The sequence below is a fragment of the Aspergillus fumigatus genome, chromosome 6 (genome assembly GCF_000002655.1).
Source record: "Aspergillus fumigatus Af293 chromosome 6, whole genome shotgun sequence".
NCBI classification, from domain to species: Eukaryota; Fungi; Ascomycota; class Eurotiomycetes; order Eurotiales; family Aspergillaceae; genus Aspergillus; species Aspergillus fumigatus.
The window spans coordinates 440,941-456,612 of NC_007199.1; the positions used below are offsets into that span (position 1 = coordinate 440,941).

General features: G+C 49.8%; 6 protein-coding genes across 6 annotated transcripts; 4 read left to right on the top strand and 2 right to left on the bottom strand.

The window, feature by feature from the left end:
* Positions 1 to 587: 587 nt before the first annotated feature.
* AFUA_6G02370 (actin-related protein 2/3 complex subunit 4 family protein) lies at positions 588 to 2,005 on the bottom strand. Its single transcript, XM_742747.2, has 5 exons — positions 1,723 to 2,005; positions 1,344 to 1,670; positions 1,169 to 1,294; positions 1,067 to 1,111; positions 588 to 1,007 (listed from the first exon to the last, which is right to left on the bottom strand). The coding sequence occupies exons 1-5, from the start codon at positions 1,723 to 1,725 to the stop codon at positions 999 to 1,001; spliced, it is 510 nt and encodes a 169-aa protein (XP_747840.1). The 5' UTR covers positions 1,726 to 2,005; the 3' UTR covers positions 588 to 998.
* Positions 2,006 to 2,199: 194 nt separating this feature from the next.
* AFUA_6G02380 (ubiquitin-specific protease UBP6) lies at positions 2,200 to 3,977 on the top strand (the record flags this gene model as incomplete). The annotated part of the gene is made up of 2 exons (XM_742746.1): positions 2,200 to 3,853; positions 3,916 to 3,977. 2 exons carry the CDS (start codon positions 2,200 to 2,202, stop codon positions 3,975 to 3,977), a joined length of 1,716 nt encoding a protein of 571 aa, XP_747839.1.
* Positions 3,978 to 4,443: 466 nt separating this feature from the next.
* On the top strand, positions 4,444 to 5,438 carry AFUA_6G02390 (PaaI family thioesterase; the record flags this gene model as incomplete). Its single annotated transcript, XM_742745.1, has 2 exons — positions 4,444 to 4,872; positions 5,061 to 5,438. The coding sequence occupies 2 exons, from the start codon at positions 4,444 to 4,446 to the stop codon at positions 5,436 to 5,438; spliced, it is 807 nt and encodes a 268-aa protein (XP_747838.1).
* A 1,083-nt stretch (positions 5,439 to 6,521) lies between these two features.
* Positions 6,522 to 8,716, top strand: AFUA_6G02400 (putative MFS drug efflux pump; the record flags this gene model as incomplete). The annotated part of the gene is made up of 8 exons (XM_742744.1): positions 6,522 to 6,677; positions 6,718 to 6,826; positions 6,887 to 6,945; positions 7,004 to 7,160; positions 7,220 to 7,599; positions 7,669 to 8,041; positions 8,111 to 8,241; positions 8,282 to 8,716. The coding sequence occupies 8 exons, from the start codon at positions 6,522 to 6,524 to the stop codon at positions 8,714 to 8,716; spliced, it is 1,800 nt and encodes a 599-aa protein (XP_747837.1).
* Positions 8,717 to 9,046: 330 nt separating this feature from the next.
* Positions 9,047 to 13,852, bottom strand: AFUA_6G02410 (Mtc5p; the record flags this gene model as incomplete). The annotated part of the gene is made up of 2 exons (XM_742743.2): positions 13,747 to 13,852; positions 9,047 to 13,687 (listed from the first exon to the last, which is right to left on the bottom strand). Exon 2 carries the CDS (start codon positions 13,373 to 13,375, stop codon positions 9,047 to 9,049), a length of 4,329 nt encoding a protein of 1,442 aa, XP_747836.1. The 5' UTR covers positions 13,376 to 13,687; positions 13,747 to 13,852.
* A 191-nt stretch (positions 13,853 to 14,043) lies between these two features.
* Positions 14,044 to 15,357, top strand: AFUA_6G02420 (E2 ubiquitin-conjugating protein UBC13). The gene is made up of 4 exons (XM_742742.2): positions 14,044 to 14,339; positions 14,404 to 14,492; positions 14,551 to 14,682; positions 14,734 to 15,357. The coding sequence occupies exons 1-4, from the start codon at positions 14,287 to 14,289 to the stop codon at positions 14,907 to 14,909; spliced, it is 450 nt and encodes a 149-aa protein (XP_747835.1). The 5' UTR covers positions 14,044 to 14,286; the 3' UTR covers positions 14,910 to 15,357.
* Positions 15,358 to 15,672: the final 315 nt, after the last annotated feature.

Below are 15,672 nucleotides of genomic sequence, written 5' to 3' on the forward strand. Positions count from 1 at the left end.
GTGAGATCAGATGGTTAACATGCAAGAAGGTTGAGAGACAAGAGAGAGAAGGAAAAAAGCACTTCTCATAGCAGAGACAAGCTCTTATTGTTAAAGCGTCGGGGGAGATGAGCGCCATAGTAACAGAATGTTGGGATGGAAAACCCGCTTTCGATTCAGTATTCATTCATATTCACTATTAGATGCTGTCTCCACAATGAAGTGTTGCCAACATCTATAGGATCAGACGATGAGCTCTGTGAGGAGACAATAAATTATCTAATGAGGCCATCACTGGTGGGCTTAAATGCTTACGCTACATAATGAGCTCTCTATAAAGACATTATAAAGTTGAATGAAGAAAGAGATCCCCAAAGGTGGTACCAAGCTCATGAGCTGACATCTGAATCGGATAGCATCTGTAGAGGCTAGTCCTCAACAAGGCAGATGACCAGTGAATGAGGTATCAGCACTCGATGTCTGATATGGCATCCCTCATAATTCACTAGAAGAAGCGTCACCAACCCTGGGAGTACGGGAGTACTTTCAGACGGATATGTTGGGTTTTAGAAGCTAGGGTATTCCATAAAAAATACGGCAGTGACAATATATATATATATGTGACATACTCATGGAGAAGGAGATACTAGAGTAGACTTGTTGAGAAATTGGTGAGCTGTACTGGAAAATTTGGCAGGGGTCTAGAGACAGATATAGTGTCGAGATTGGCATGTAACAATTGAGTTTTATGCATTGCTTTATTGCAGTAGAGGCAACCGGGGAGCGAGCCAAGAGAGCCATAGTCCTGATGAATTGCTGTAGATACATGGATGAATTGTAAAAGCGAGCGAGCTCACTGGGGTTTGGTTCAATGGTGGGATTGAGGATCTAAGGAGGGAATAAAGCATCCAGCGAGCTGCTCGGATGTTTCCCTTTAGCAACCTAGATCGCCCGTACAGAGGTTTTCATTGGAGACAGAGGTCAATTCAAGGAAAGATGTAGGTAATGTCAATGATTTTTTAGTCAAACTGTAGCGTGGATTCATTAGAAACGAAGCGGGTGAGGAGAGGAGGGAGTAGTCTCTTACTGGTGTCAAGAACGACTCGGCGACAAATCGAGCACGGGCATTCAACTGTATAACATTAGCCTTGTAGAAGCATCATACAAAGTGAAGGATCTGGGAACATACGAAGAGCTTCATCTCAGATATTTCCTTATCTACTTCCTCCATGAATTGAATGATGAAGTCGACCAGCTTGTGCTTCAACATAGCTTCTGTATGGAAGTTCGTGATCAAGAACGAGATGTCGTATCCCTTGAACAGGTGAGCGACTTGTCCTCTCCGCGGCCTGGATTTCACTTACCTTGACTGGTTTCCTCCGCAAGATGAAGAAGGATTCTGCTCGTTGCGTCAAGAATCTGGTAAACTTGTGGACCAGGATGTGCTCAATTTCATCTGCTTGCTTAATTCTGATGCTGACGCGCACACTGTTTACGCTGGGCTCAATCAAGACCTTTTCATTCTCATTCCGAGAAATTGTGAGGGGGTTGAGGAGCAGTTCTGGGGAGCTCTGAGCCTCGATTTCAGGGACATTATGCCTTTCGGAGGTTTGCGAGGCGAAGTTCGAGATTGCAAGAGCAGCGGTAAGCGAGGACCGAACGCATTGAAGGTACGGGCGCAGTGATTGAGACTACCAGATGATCAATATCTGTTTCGCCAGGTATTCAACGGGTACGGCCTACCATAATGGAGATGCGAGGTATTCCACGTCACTGTTGCTGGTCCCCACTCCAAGTGTGTCAACGTTCGGTACCAGCCAGGAATGATGAGTGTCAAGGTTGCACCAATTGACCACGCGCAGATGCAACAGTGTCAGAAAAGCTGGACTAAAACAGGATAAAAGATTGTCCTCAAGCACATGTGCTAGGCAGTCGACTTCAGGAGCCGACGACATCCCGCACGGCTGCTTGGGCGGTGATGTTGTATGTGGTTGTTTGTCTTGTTTGTCTTGTTTGTAACTCCCGCCCCACGCTTCTCTGGAGTCACCTCTTGTCACCTCCATTGGTTATGCGCCACTCCCCCAGCAATCGGTCAAGTGAGCTCATCTGGAAGACCCGAAAAGCATTTGTCGAGCTCTAACAAGATGGCTACAATACCAAGTATGACTATCCGCTCTAGTGAGATGCATTTTGAGTATCTTTGAAGCTAGTACTGATACCATGTTCTCAGTTATCGTGAAGCATCAAGGCAAACGTCATGAAGTCGAGCTCGATCCGTCTGCAAATGGCGAAACGCTGAAATATCAAATGTACTCCTTGACTGGAGTTGAACCCGAGAGACAGAAGATCTTGGTCAAGGGTGGCCAGCTGAAAGATGAGACGCCTTTGTCCGCCCTCAACGCTAAACCAGGTCAGACATTTATGATGATGGGTACACCGTCTGGCGGCCAAGATGCGGTAGACTTGGGACGGCCAAAGGAACCAGTCAAGTTTCTTGAGGATATGACCGAAGCCGAGGCGGCCAGAGCGGAGGGTGCCATTCCTGCTGGTCTACAGAATCTTGGAAATACTTGCTACCTCAACTCTACCCTACAAACCCTGAGGAGCGTCCCGGAGCTTCAACAGGAGCTCCTAAATTACAAGCCCAGCGCGGGCTCTTCAGCGGGTTCAAGACTTTCAGATCTCAGCAGCCTGGGCCTTGGTGGTCTTGGTGCCTCCATGGATCTTGTATCCTCCTTGCGCGATTTGTTCAAGCAGATGTCCGAGACGCAAGAAGGGTTCCCACCACTTATGTTTCTCAATGCTTTGAGAAGCGTTTTCCCTCAATTTGCTCAGAAAGACAGGAATGGTCATGGCTATGCTCAACAAGACGCTGAAGAGGCTTGGTCGCAAATTGTCACTCAACTGCGAAGCAAACTGGTGATCAAAGAGGGCGAAGGAGATTCCGCTACCGAGGTGTCGTTTGTGGATAAATTTCTTGCTGGTCGATTCGAATCGGTCACCGAATGTGACGATCCGGCGGCCAAGGCAGCTGGCGAGGAAGCGACCAAAAGCTCCGACATCTTCTTCAAGCTGGATTGCCACATCGGCAAAGAGACAAACCATCTGCATGATGGAATACTGGCCGGACTCGAGGAGAAAATTGAAAAGCGATCACCTACGTTGGACCGCGACGCTGTCTACACTAAACGATCCCGCATTGCCCGGCTACCCAAGTATCTGACTGTGCACTTTGTCCGCTTTTTCTGGAAGCGTGAGACCCAAAAGAAGGCCAAGATCATGCGCAAAGTGACTTTCCCTGCCGAATTGGATGTGGTGGAGTTTTGTACGGAGGAGCTCAAGAAGCAGTTGATCCCCATCAGGGATAAGGTACGAGATATTCGGAAAGAAGAGGTCGACGTTGAGCGTGCCCGCAAGCGCCAGAAGCTTGCTCATCAACGGGAGGAGGAGCTGAAGAGAGCCGCTGAGTCTGATGCGGGTCTGGAACCCCTGCAAAAGAAGAAAGCTACGGAGGGGCAAAAAGAGGCTACAAAGAGCGGCGAGCAAGATGGGGACACAGCCATGACAGATGTCTTCAAGTCAGACGCAGAGTACGAGGCCGAGAAGTATGCCTCAATACTCGCTGCAAAGAAGGAATTGGCTGCACTGATTGACCCCAAACTCGCCTCAGATGCTGGTACAAACAACTCGGGCCTCTACGAGTTGCGCGCAGTCATTACGCATCAAGGCGCCAGTGCTGACAGTGGACACTACACGTCATATGTGAAGAAGCAGCCAAATGGCAAGGGGGTGGAGGACGGAAAATGGTGGTGGTTCAACGACGAGAAGGTCACCGAAGTGGACGGAGAGAAGATCGAAACCCTTGCTGGTGGTGGTGAGTACATCGCTTGTTTCTGTCTATTGCTAGAACTTTGACTTGATATTAAGCAATTTTAGGCGAATCCCATTCTGCACTGATCCTTCTCTACCGCGCAGTTGACTTGCCCACTGCGGAATAAGGCGCTTCAACGCCTACTGATACCAATCGTGCCGTGTCTTCGATCGACTTGATTAAGAAATGAAGTTTAACACATAACGACCACATGAAGCATCATTGAACCAAGATTTCGCATCGGCTAGACTCCTTCAGTGTTCTCTCTTCCTAGCGTTCAACCTTTTGGTGACTCCCGTGAACATTGCATGCGTGCTATTCTTACGAAGAACCTTTAGATATGTGAACCAAGGGACGTTCCCGAAGGGTTAGATAGTACTTGAGTAACATTTGAATCTGCATAAGGAACAATGGACATCGGTGTAGAAAGTCCCCGTCAAAGTTAGCTCACGTGACTATAACCTCGGCATCAGCGCTTTTGTCCCTCTTGTCCTGAAGGTTGCTTCTGATAAATTGCACTGGAAAGTGGAAACACCATATTGTCTGAACCCCAGCAATACCTATCGCCAAGCGGCGATGTGATTCAGATCATCATGCTCGGTCCTCGCAGAATCTTTCAATCTCGGCCGCGTTGTAATGCAACTCAGTTGAAGTCAGTGCATCTCTCGAAGCCCCGTCTGTCGCGCCATACCAGCACTATTGCCCCAGCTGAGCCACCAACAACCAAGTCGAGGTGGCCACGGCGATTGGCCTACGCAGGAATATTTGGTGGATTAGGGGTCGCCGCTGGTAAATGGATGGATGAGAAGGTCTCGGCACCCGCTGTGCCAGGAACCGTGGAAGACGCAGCCAAGCTGGAGGAGATCAATCATGTATTCGAGCACGGGCTGCCTATCGTGCAAGAGCTAAGAAACAATCCGGACTACCTGGAAACGAATGCATACGAAGGATTTTCGGAGGAGGACAAGGCGCACAGATTGACGTCTGGACCGCTGCGTGGGAGTCGGGGGTTGGCGCTCCAGGTTCGTATCTTTCCCTCATTCACCATCATGGAGGAGACACAATCAACTCGAGATTGAGATTTTTCTTGGCGTGCATATTGATATCATTACCGAGCCCCCCCGCCCACCGAGCACTCTAAATGCCGGCATGAAAGCTCGATCAACCTCGGAAGTACTGGACACGCGCTAATCAATTTATTGTCGTACAGAGAGTTTTTTATAATGACAAGGAGAAGAAAGTCATCTGTGTGGTATACCTCGGATCGGGTCTGGAGGGTTGGCCAACGGTTGTCCATGGTGGCGTTCTCGCTACTGTGCTTGACGAGAATCTGGGACGTGCTGCTATACGCCATTTCCCGGCACGCACCGGCGTGACGGCCAATCTTGAGATCAACTACCGCGCTCCGGTATATTCAGGCAACTTCTACACATTTCACTCGCAGGTAGACCCAGAAAGAAGCACTGAGCGCAAGGCGTTCGTGACTGGTGAAATCCGCGACCCGGTCGGGCGAGTGTGCGCGCAAGCCTCTGCGATTTTTGTGGTCCCAAAGGGATTCAAGTTGCGGAAGATTGGAGAACGATTCTAATCCAGTTGATTCGTTGGAGACAAGGCTGGGACATGTCATGTTGCCGACGAGACCTTCAAGCTCGGTACGATTCGATGGATACTCAGACAATGATCGAGATTTCTCTCCTCGAAATAATTGAATGATAAGACTATTTTGGGGCTACTGAAGGCGGATTGCTCGATTTGTCGCCTATCTTTTCTCCGTATGCATAACATGGCGTTCAAAGGGTCCACTAACAGGATATTATTCTCAGTACATACATATCTGACTCGATAGACCACGATGATATGACAGGGGAGGCTATTTCGCGCAATATTTCGAACATCCCACAATTAAAGTTGCATGAGCCCTTGGAGCTGGCGTTTTGACTATTGGAGAAATTGATGGGGTAATTAGCGGATGACTGGAGAAAGTCTGGGGTATGACTTCTGGAGTGGTCCACTGTAACAAATGAGATGAACCGATTTATTTTCGCTGGCGACTGGCTAGCTCCAATCTGGTCACACATCCGTTTCCCTCCTCCCTCCCAATCGAGTAGCCTAAACTCAGTCAAAGTCAATATGGAGCTTGTTTCGCCTCCTATCGCCCGCGCCATGCCTACAGGTCCAATCCCCCGCTCTCTCCACAGCTCAGATGAGCCCAGCTGGCCCAGAGAACCCCTCGCCGGCAATTACTGAAGCACTGTTCACACCAGAATTCTGGAAAGTGCCTCGGTTCTGTCTCGATGTGGCAGCATCTCCGTTTGAAACATCCAGATGTTCTGGTAGAGATGGTCGACGAACCTGGCTCGCTTGGTCGTATCGGGGGGAGTCAGTTCTCCGCCTGCAATCATGATTCACTGAAACGTGACTCCGCCGGTGAACCTAAGCATTCTCGTCGTGGAGACTACCGAGAGCTTGGTTTATGATTGAACTTTGTTATTCTGCTGGACTACTGACGCGTATAAGAAGCGCAGACTTGCTGGCTGATCGACATGACTATTTCCCTGTTTCCCTCTCAATAGTGCCAGGTCATTGCTTTCTGCGGCATTGGGCCAATCTATGGTTTCTTTTTCTCGTTTCTGTCCTATAATCGAGCCACTTTGCGACATTCCGTGCAACAATGGAGGTCGCCGACCACTCAGGTCAGTCTCAGGTGGATGAGAAGGCTGCAGGACAGACAAGCATGGCGAACAATCAGGAGCATAAGTATAGTCATGAGGAGATTGTTGGACTAGAATCAGGTGGTTCAGATACGGCAGAGGGTCAAGACATTCCTGTGAGTACTGTGCTTTATTGCTTTAACTGGTTTGGTATAGCTCATTGAATTGACTGCTGGCTCGATTCAGTTGACCTTCCGTCGTTTCATGGGCTTCACGGCCATGGCCTTCTTGTGGACTGGCAGCCAGATTCCTGTCTATCTTTTCGGTGAGTTCCTCACACGTTGGACTGAACCTGCGCTTGGTATAAGCTGACGATGCCGGTTAGGAGGTATCCCGCCTTATATTTATGCAGACATCGGTGGTGCGGACAGGTGGATCTGGTTTGTGGGTGCTACCCTTCTGACTCTGCCTGTACTCCACACTAATTCATTTTATCATGCAGGTCCTTGCAAATCTGCTAGCTCTAGCCGGTGTATGCCCTTTCGTTGGTTCTTTGTCAGATCTGATCGGCCGTCGCTATGTTGCCATCATCGGCGCGTCTCTCATCTGCCTTGGGATGATCGTTACCAGCACAGCTCACACAATGAACATATTTATCGGTATGTCCAAGTGTACTACCTACCTGGCCAAGGGTACACACGCTAACAAAGAAGATTAGCTGGGATGGCCATTGCCGGTGCTGGTGCTGGCGTCAACGAACTGACGGCACTGGCTGCAACCTCGGAAATGGCGCCAACCAGCCAACGAGGCAAATACGTCGCCATCCTAATCTTTACTATCGTGCCATTTTGCCCGTCCGTTTTATGGGCCCAGCTCATCGCAGCACATAGCGGCTGGCGCTACGTCGGAGCCTTCTGCGGTGCCTGGGGGGGATTCGGCTTGCTAGCCACCGTCTTCTTCTACTTTCCACCACCGAGAGTTAACTCGCAGGGACTCAGCAGGAAAGAGGTGATCAGGAGGATCGATTTCGTCGGTGGACTACTCAGTATCACTGGTTTAATCTTGTTCTTGGCGGGCATGCAATGGGGAGGTTACCAGGTACGCATCGTCTTCTACATGCAGATTTCAACACCTCCCGACCAGCAGCTAAATCCAGTCATCACATAGTACCCCTGGACAACCGCACACGTCCTTGCCCCCCTTATCCTCGGATTTGTGATTCTCGTCGCCTTCGCGGCCTGGGAAATCTACGGAGCCAAGTATCCCATTTTCCCGACACGCTTGAAGCAAGAGCCCCGAACCCTCGGTCTCACCCTGGTTATCACATTTATCTCGGGCGCAAACTTCTTCTCGGTTATCATGTTCTGGCCTACGCAGTCATTCAACGTGTATGGCCACGACCCTGTCCAAGTCGGACTCCGTAGTCTACCTGTCGGCTTCGGCATCATGGCCGGCGCCTGTATCGTCCTGTGGCTTCTCAGTGTCCTCCGCGGTCACAACAAGGAGTTATTGATCATCAGCAGTGTCCTCATGACAGCAGGTCAGTTATGTTCCCCAACTCCCCAACATCTCCCGGAAATAGTTGCATTTCTAACGCTCTGCTCATCAGGCTGCGGCGCAATGGCAGTCGCCCGTCAAGACAATCTCTACCAGCTCTGGGGAATCCTCGTCCTCGCTGGCCTGGGTATCGGCGGTATCGTCGTCCCCGCTTCCATCATCACCACAATCATTTGCCCGGACGTATGTTCCAACTGCCTCTATCTTTCTACTTACGCGGAAGGCTAACAGGCTCGTGCACCAGGATCTCATCGCGACAATCTCAGCACTTACGCTCTCCATCCGCGTCGTCGGCGGCAGCATCGGCTACACGATCTACTATAACATTTTCATTTCCAAGTTCGTTCCCAACGCGAAACACTTCATTGGTGGCGTGATGGGCACGAAGCTGAACATCACCAATCCGGCCTACATCGGCGAAGCTATCGAGCTCACCGGTGCTTCGCTGCTGGAAGAGTTGAAGACTATTCCGGGAATCGCTGGAAGCGAGGCTGCGTACAATGCCGTTGTGGCTGCGGGCCAGCTTGCGTATGCTGAGAGTTACAAGTGGGTTTACTACGTCAGTATTGCGTTTGGTGGTATTTCTATTCTCGCGGCTTGTTTCCTGGGCAGCATCAGTCAATACATGGATGACCATGTTGCAGTGGTCATGCATTAAGCCAGGGTATTCTGCATCATTGTTCTAAGGTTCGATGCTTTACATGAAATGAGAATGAAAGATGCTTTGATAACTCAGCGATGATCAATGGGGCCATAAAATAACCCTGCTTGTCGTGTTCGTTTTGTATGTATATCGTGCATAGTAAAGGGGGAAAGAAAGTAGCGTAACCAGACGATTTGGTAATGTAAAGTGCCAAAGTTCGGAACCCCCACGCCTATAGAATGCATATGGGAATCAAAGGTATGGCCCTATACGTCAAAATTCAGGGGTATATATGTATGAAGTAACAGAAATAATTCACAGAGATCATGCAGTGACCAATCGACGTCATGTCACCTTTTCCACTTGGTTCATCGATGACTTTTTCGGAATGAACGCGGTGCTGGAGGGTCTCAATCTTCGCCGATCCTCTTTCGCACGAAGACCTCGACTGAGACCTCCTCCGAGTCCACGGGCGAGGGACGCAAATGGTGATTCCCGCCAAGGTCCAAGGAGATCGTCGTCATGTGGGTCCACACTAGATGACAACTCGCTCGGTCGTGCTGGCAGTTCAGACCGCTTGAGACGGGTGCTCGTTGGCGAAGCATCCCTCCCATGCGCTGGAGTTGACGGTTCCAACGGTGTCGGGATATCCGTGCCAATATGCTCAGAGCAATGACAACCGCAGCCGCTAGGACAAAACTGGACCTCTTGCTCCTCATCAATCCCGCTTGCTGGTATGCAATTTTTATCCCGCTGTGTAACATATGTAGACACTGAGAACCACCTCCTATGACAGTCAAAGCAGGTCACGTGTCCGCATCTCAGGCATGGGACAAGCATTCCTTCAACCACTTCGCCGCATATCACACAAGGAAGCTTGAGAAACAAAGGTCGATGGGGTTTGCAGTGCTGGCAGGTAACAGTTACAGGACCCGTGTTCAGGTGGTTCCTGCCGTTTTCCTCAACAGCGGTAGGTGCGAAGATAGACATCTGAAGAGCTTGACCGCATTTGATACAGTGCCGCTGAAGGCCAAGTCCCTGACCTTCCCTGTCAACGTCTATAAGTCTATCGTCCTTGTGGCTGCGACTCGAAACGATCAATGGCGCATCTATGTTGTTGTGGCTCCTTTTTCGTGAGCGTAGTTCATCGGATTGACCCCCAGCTGTGCCTATCTTGAGCACCTCACTGTGCTGCACTGGAAACCCCCAGATCGAAAGCAAATGAGCGTACGCCACGCGGTAGGCTTTGTAGAGCCCCTCTTTACGTGGATCAAGCATCGGGGTCTGGTTGCTTCTTCCGCCGTCAAACTCATCCTGATTCTTCAAGACAACCTTGAATTTTGCCTGCGGCTTCGGATTCTCTTGAGGCCTCTCACTCTCGATGTCAGAGTGGGTTTGAGATGTAAGCGCAGCTGACGGTGCGAGGTAGTCGGGAACCGCCGTCGCAGGCTTGCCAGCAAAAGCACTGGTGATCATACTGCCACTAGGACTTTGCTTTTTCTGGCCTGAGGGAACTGCAGTGGGGGAAGCTGACGAAGGGCCAAAGGTGAAAGACCGCGAGAAGGAAGAGGCCAGAGCGGAACCAAATCCTGACCCGCTGCGTGGCTGGGACTGCTGATCGGGAGAAGCGGCGATCGAAATATTGTGGCTCATAGTCTTCCGTTCAGCATTTAACGCACCTACGCGAGATGCTAACGGCGGAGTGGTACCAGTTGAATATGGCGGCGTAGAGTCCGCACGCCAGAACTCGGAAGATGATCGCCCCGAGCTTTGGGTGATCGGTGTCGGATGGCCTTCCTTCGGTGTGGATGCAAGGGGCGTCACTGCCTGCGACTTGTTCTGGGTGGCTGCCTGAGTGGGAAAGATATCCATAGGAAACGATTGGTGCCCCATCCCACTGGATACCGGATCTCTATTCCGGGTTGCTTCCTTTGAAATCTCTTCGCTTTTTGGCTGTTGAAGAACGCAGGAGAGCATTGCAATCATCTGTACATCACCAATCCTTTCAAAATGATCAATCAGAGACGGTATTAACCAACGGCCACCATAAGGGTGATCTCCCCATTGATTGGCGCTGTTTGCTGACTCCTTACGGCTTTGCTCCTGATTACTCTGATCGAAGCTCAAGTCCACTGCACTATCCTTCCGCTGTATACCCGAGGGTCGTTGCATCATCTCTGAACGCGTCGAAGACAATGAATCATTTTGGTGCTGCAAAATCAGCTTGACCAGTCCCCAGATCCGAGCTAGTTCGTGATAGCCCAGATCTAGGGCCGCCGAGGCATTATGAGCACATACATCGGTGACCTTGCCACAGATGCGATATCTTCGGGCCAATTCACGCTTTGCTGGTAACAGATCGCTGAAATCATGTATAGATATTATATTTTGGGCAGAATCGGACGACTTCGCAGTCAGCGCTCCAGCAGTTGATCGCTGCGAGTGGTCGGTGGACCTGGGCCGATAGATACCCAAACTTCCAGCGCTGCGCCATGTTTGAGATGTTGGGAATCGTGCTTGCAAGCCCGACAACATGTCAGATGAACCTGATGAACTTGAAGTCTCAGCATCAGAGTCATCGGAATATTCCGAAGTACCATCGTCCGTGCTCGCCAGTGTGCCATTTATTTTCGGTCCGGGAGAGCTTGTTTGGATACGACCAAAACCTTCAAAGACTTTATCCGCTCTTGATAGTCTCGACATCTCTTTGAGTCCCAAATTCTCAATCAAGTTTGATGACTTTTCCTTCTTGCTAGGAAAGAAACATACTAGTCGGCCATCATTGGCCCAGAGCGCACCGCATGCCTTGGCCACGGGAACCATGACATTCGCATTATTGACCGGGCGAAGTAGCTCAGAACTCATGCCCAGTTCTTGACTCTGGGACATTCCCACTTCATCTTCATCGCTGGATTCGTCGTCCCCTAAATCGCCATTTATAGGAGACTTGATTGTCTCGGCTGTCTCGCCCAGTATGTGAGCTATGCTCTCCTCTATGGTGCTTTCCCCTAGAAGGTAACGGACAACGCCTTCGAGACAGCCTCTCTTATGAGACAAATAGGTTTCCGCGATCGTTCTCAGCTCGCTTATCAGCTTATCAGCAAGCTGGTCAGTAACAGCGGCAGTCCGCTGCACACCGAAAGTCGGCATTGAAGTCTTGGGATAGTCACTTGGGAATTTGATGTCCACTTTGAGAAACAGAGAATCCCCCTCCGGACCCCATGGCCCATGCAGCGATATTGTTGCTTTCCGTTGCCTAATATCCACAGATTCAAAAGCAACCTTGGTGAACTTCTCTCCAACATGTGTTATCTCATCACCCAGGGTTTCAATATCCCATCCTGAGATCTTCACACCACGCATCCAGGATATAGGGTTTGTATCAGCTCGGAAGTTCGACCTTCTTTGCATACCAACTCTAGAGTCTTCGTTGCCTCCTTGAGTCCATGGCCGGGAGTAAGGAACAGATATTGTATTGATACCGGTACCACCAGCAAGCTTAGGGTTGGGTGATAGAATAGAATCGTGTTCGCCATATCCGTCGTCGCCATTTGCGTCGCGGAAAGTCTTATAGACAGCGCCTTGCCGTGTGACGTTCAACTTGGAAACGAAAGACTTCCCTCTCTCGTAGCCAACACGTTGCAAGATATCTGGATCCACTCGGTGTAGACGAAGTTCCTTATCAGTGCCCCACGATACAAGCTGAAACTCCCTGTAATCGATTCCGTCCGCCACACCTCCACGTGCTCTCCAAAGGAATTCCTTCACTTGGCCTTTATGTCCCGGAAAACTGTGCACTAGTGGAAGGTTCTCTGTAAGATTAGTACCGTCGCTTGACCTGCGACTATATAGATGAAGGTCGCTGTTGCCCCTCTGTGGCATTGCCAAGACCCCCCATCCGAATGGGGTGTTGCGTGCTCGCCATACTGGAAATGGAGTGGTTATGACCTTCTCGGGTACTTCGTCGTCTACCGTGTAGTCCCAAAATTTTATTGTTTTATCCAATGAACATGTCACCAAAGCTCCAGGCCTGACTCTGTTCCAGTCCACCCCGTAGATCTTAGTATCATGAGCCTCGATGGATTTGATCGGGTAGGCTCCCATTCTCGTATCCCATATTCGAAGAAATTTGTCATGAGAACTGGCAATAACGTTTGGGTCCTGTCTGTTCCATTTGACTTGCGTTGCACCAGCAAACCAGTCGGAGAATGAGATGGCAGGTTTGGAAGGGGTTCGCAGATCCCAGCAATGAACAAAACTGTCTACCGCACACGTTGCCAGAAGATCGGGATGGTGAGCGGAGAAATTGATATCCGTGATAGCTCGTGTATGAGCATGCAGGACATGTTCGATAGAATTCTCCCCAGTCTGCATCGCCAGATTCCATACTAAGGCCTTCTGGTTGGAAGTGCTCACCACCCAATAGTCGCGCGCAGCGAACGGAGACCACTGAACGTCTGCGACCTCCCATGGCGTGTGATGAGGAAGATACCGAGGAGGAGAATATGGGGAATCCAAGTCAATAACATGGAGGCCTTCCTTCGAAGCCAACACAACGTCTCTTCCACATGGAGATATGGACATGGATCCGACGGGCTGCTCCACATGAAACGAACTGTCTTCCCCAAAAGTGGGACTTTCGAAGGCCGAAGCCAAGGGCCTGGGCTCCATCATGTCGATTATTGCTGCAACTCCGAAGGGGTTGGTCGTTCCAAAGCGCTTCCTAAACCGTGCAGTCTCGCGTCCACCTCGGACGTGAGCTAGAAGTAGAAATTAAAAAATCGCTCGAGGACAGGATGAGCGGTAGGGAGATCTGAGGTGCTCTCATCTCGGAACATGGCAATTGGCCATCAACGAATTATGGCAGATATAACTGTAAGGGACCATCCATTGCGCGCATTATCTGAGGCCCACTTGTTCGAGAGCTTGAACAACTCCAGGGTGTTCGGAAACTGGTTGGCGTTCGCGACTTCCTCAGCTGCTGGGCTGTGGTCAATTCGATGTGAGCATGTGTCTGCACCTCATAATAAGACTATCTCACGTACCAATTTATGTGAGTTCAAGCGAGGGGCCTGCAGCATGACAGTATTTAGTCTGTAGCCCTGTGCAGAATAATGCAGAGTGCAGGGCCCAACTCCTTCCTTATCTCCACAATTATTCAGTAGTTGTGGAGATAGTTAACTAGTACTCCGTACTCTGTAGTGAGTTAGCAGTGCTATATAATATGACTAAGCAAAGAACTACACAGATTGTCTTTATGGAGTGCCGTGGCAGATCAACAGAAGGCGTCTAATAGAGAAGGCGGTCACGCCTCACCATGTAAATTCCCCTCTGACGGTTACGTCGGTTTCTAATTCCTTCTACTGGAGGATAATCCGACGCAAGTACCTGTCTGATTCCTTGGTGTTTTGGTCGCTTCATCCCTGGCTCTTTGCACATTTCCTGGGTCTTATCCCACATTTCTCTCTTTATCAGCCTTCTAGAGAAATAAGACTGGAGTCCAGTAGATCTGCCAACCTTACCTTGGATATCAGAAGGATTGGAAACTCGGGTCGCGATAAGCTTTTCCTTTTTGGTGATTCATCATGGCCCTTCCAAAGCGAATTGTGAAGGAGACCGAGCGCCTTATGGCAGAGCCGTGAGTTATAAATTGTTTCCCGGAACGAATAAGTTATCATCGACTGACGCGTTTTTCTCTCAAGGGTCCCCGGTATCAATGCTGTGCCTCATGAAGACAACCTTCGATACTTTGACGTGTCGATCCATGGACCTGCTCAGTCGCCGTACGAAGGTTTGACGCTGTTAGAGAATATTGTGTTCAAATAGCGAGTTTCTAATGCGTATACCAGGTGGCATTTTCCGTCTAGAGCTCTTTCTGCCGGAGGATTATCCTATGACCCCGCCAAAGATCCGTTTCTTGACCAAGATCTACCATCCCAACATTGACCGCCTTGGGCGCATTTGCTTGGATGTTTTGAAGAGTACGTCGTTCTGTTTCCTTATGATGAGCGCACAAGCTAATAGTATTTCAGACAATTGGTCCCCTGCTCTGCAGATCCGCACGATTCTCCTCTCAATCCAGGCCTTGCTTGGAGCTCCTAACCCCGATGACCCGCTCGCCAATGATGTTGCACAGCGTTGGAAGGAGGATGAGCAAGCTGCGATACAAACTGCGAAGGAATGGACGAGAACTCATGCAATGACTTAGATTCCGGGACACCTCAGTCAATTTTGCGATGACGAATATGAGCGAAAATATGAGTGAGACTGCTGTTATGTGACCACGAAGAAAATATCATGCAAGCGCAAGCCCTGGTGGCTCTCCTGTGGTTCCAACCATGCCGTATAACCTACGCTATGCCTTTCACGTGGGACGAGTCTTCCTAGTGTACTCTCCGTTTCGTTGACTCTACTTCCTCTCCTGCTGAAAAGCAGCGCGATGTTGTGGGCATGATCTGGGGAATTTCCGGCTTCAAGCTGCTGACGCACACTTTGGCATGTCTGTCATCTCACAATTCCGTCATGTTGCTTAGACCTTCCTATATAGAACTATCGGCCCCCAAAATGATCACTTAGCGAGTATCGAGTTGTAACTAGTACTTATGGCTTCTGTTCCGACTATTTACCACTTGTTGTCTCTGTCTTGAGTACCGGATACGACAAATACTTGACGAATTGTCCAGCGAGTCACCAGTGAGCTGCGAGAGGCAGCGGCCCTCTACTTATCCGCAATGATATGGAGTGGCACAACCTTAGAACTGTCAGGAGTGAGATTACACTACAACACAGGATAATCATCAGAGCCCTTTATATGGCATAGGTGCACAAAGCCTGAGAAATCAACACCAGATAATGAAAAGTAGTTTGATAGTCAGGGACTTTCAGATGAAGACCTTGTGAGTGAATAAACGGCCCTGAGTTACTGCCACTGCTGACCACCTTGTAGATACAAAGGTATAGAACATTCACTT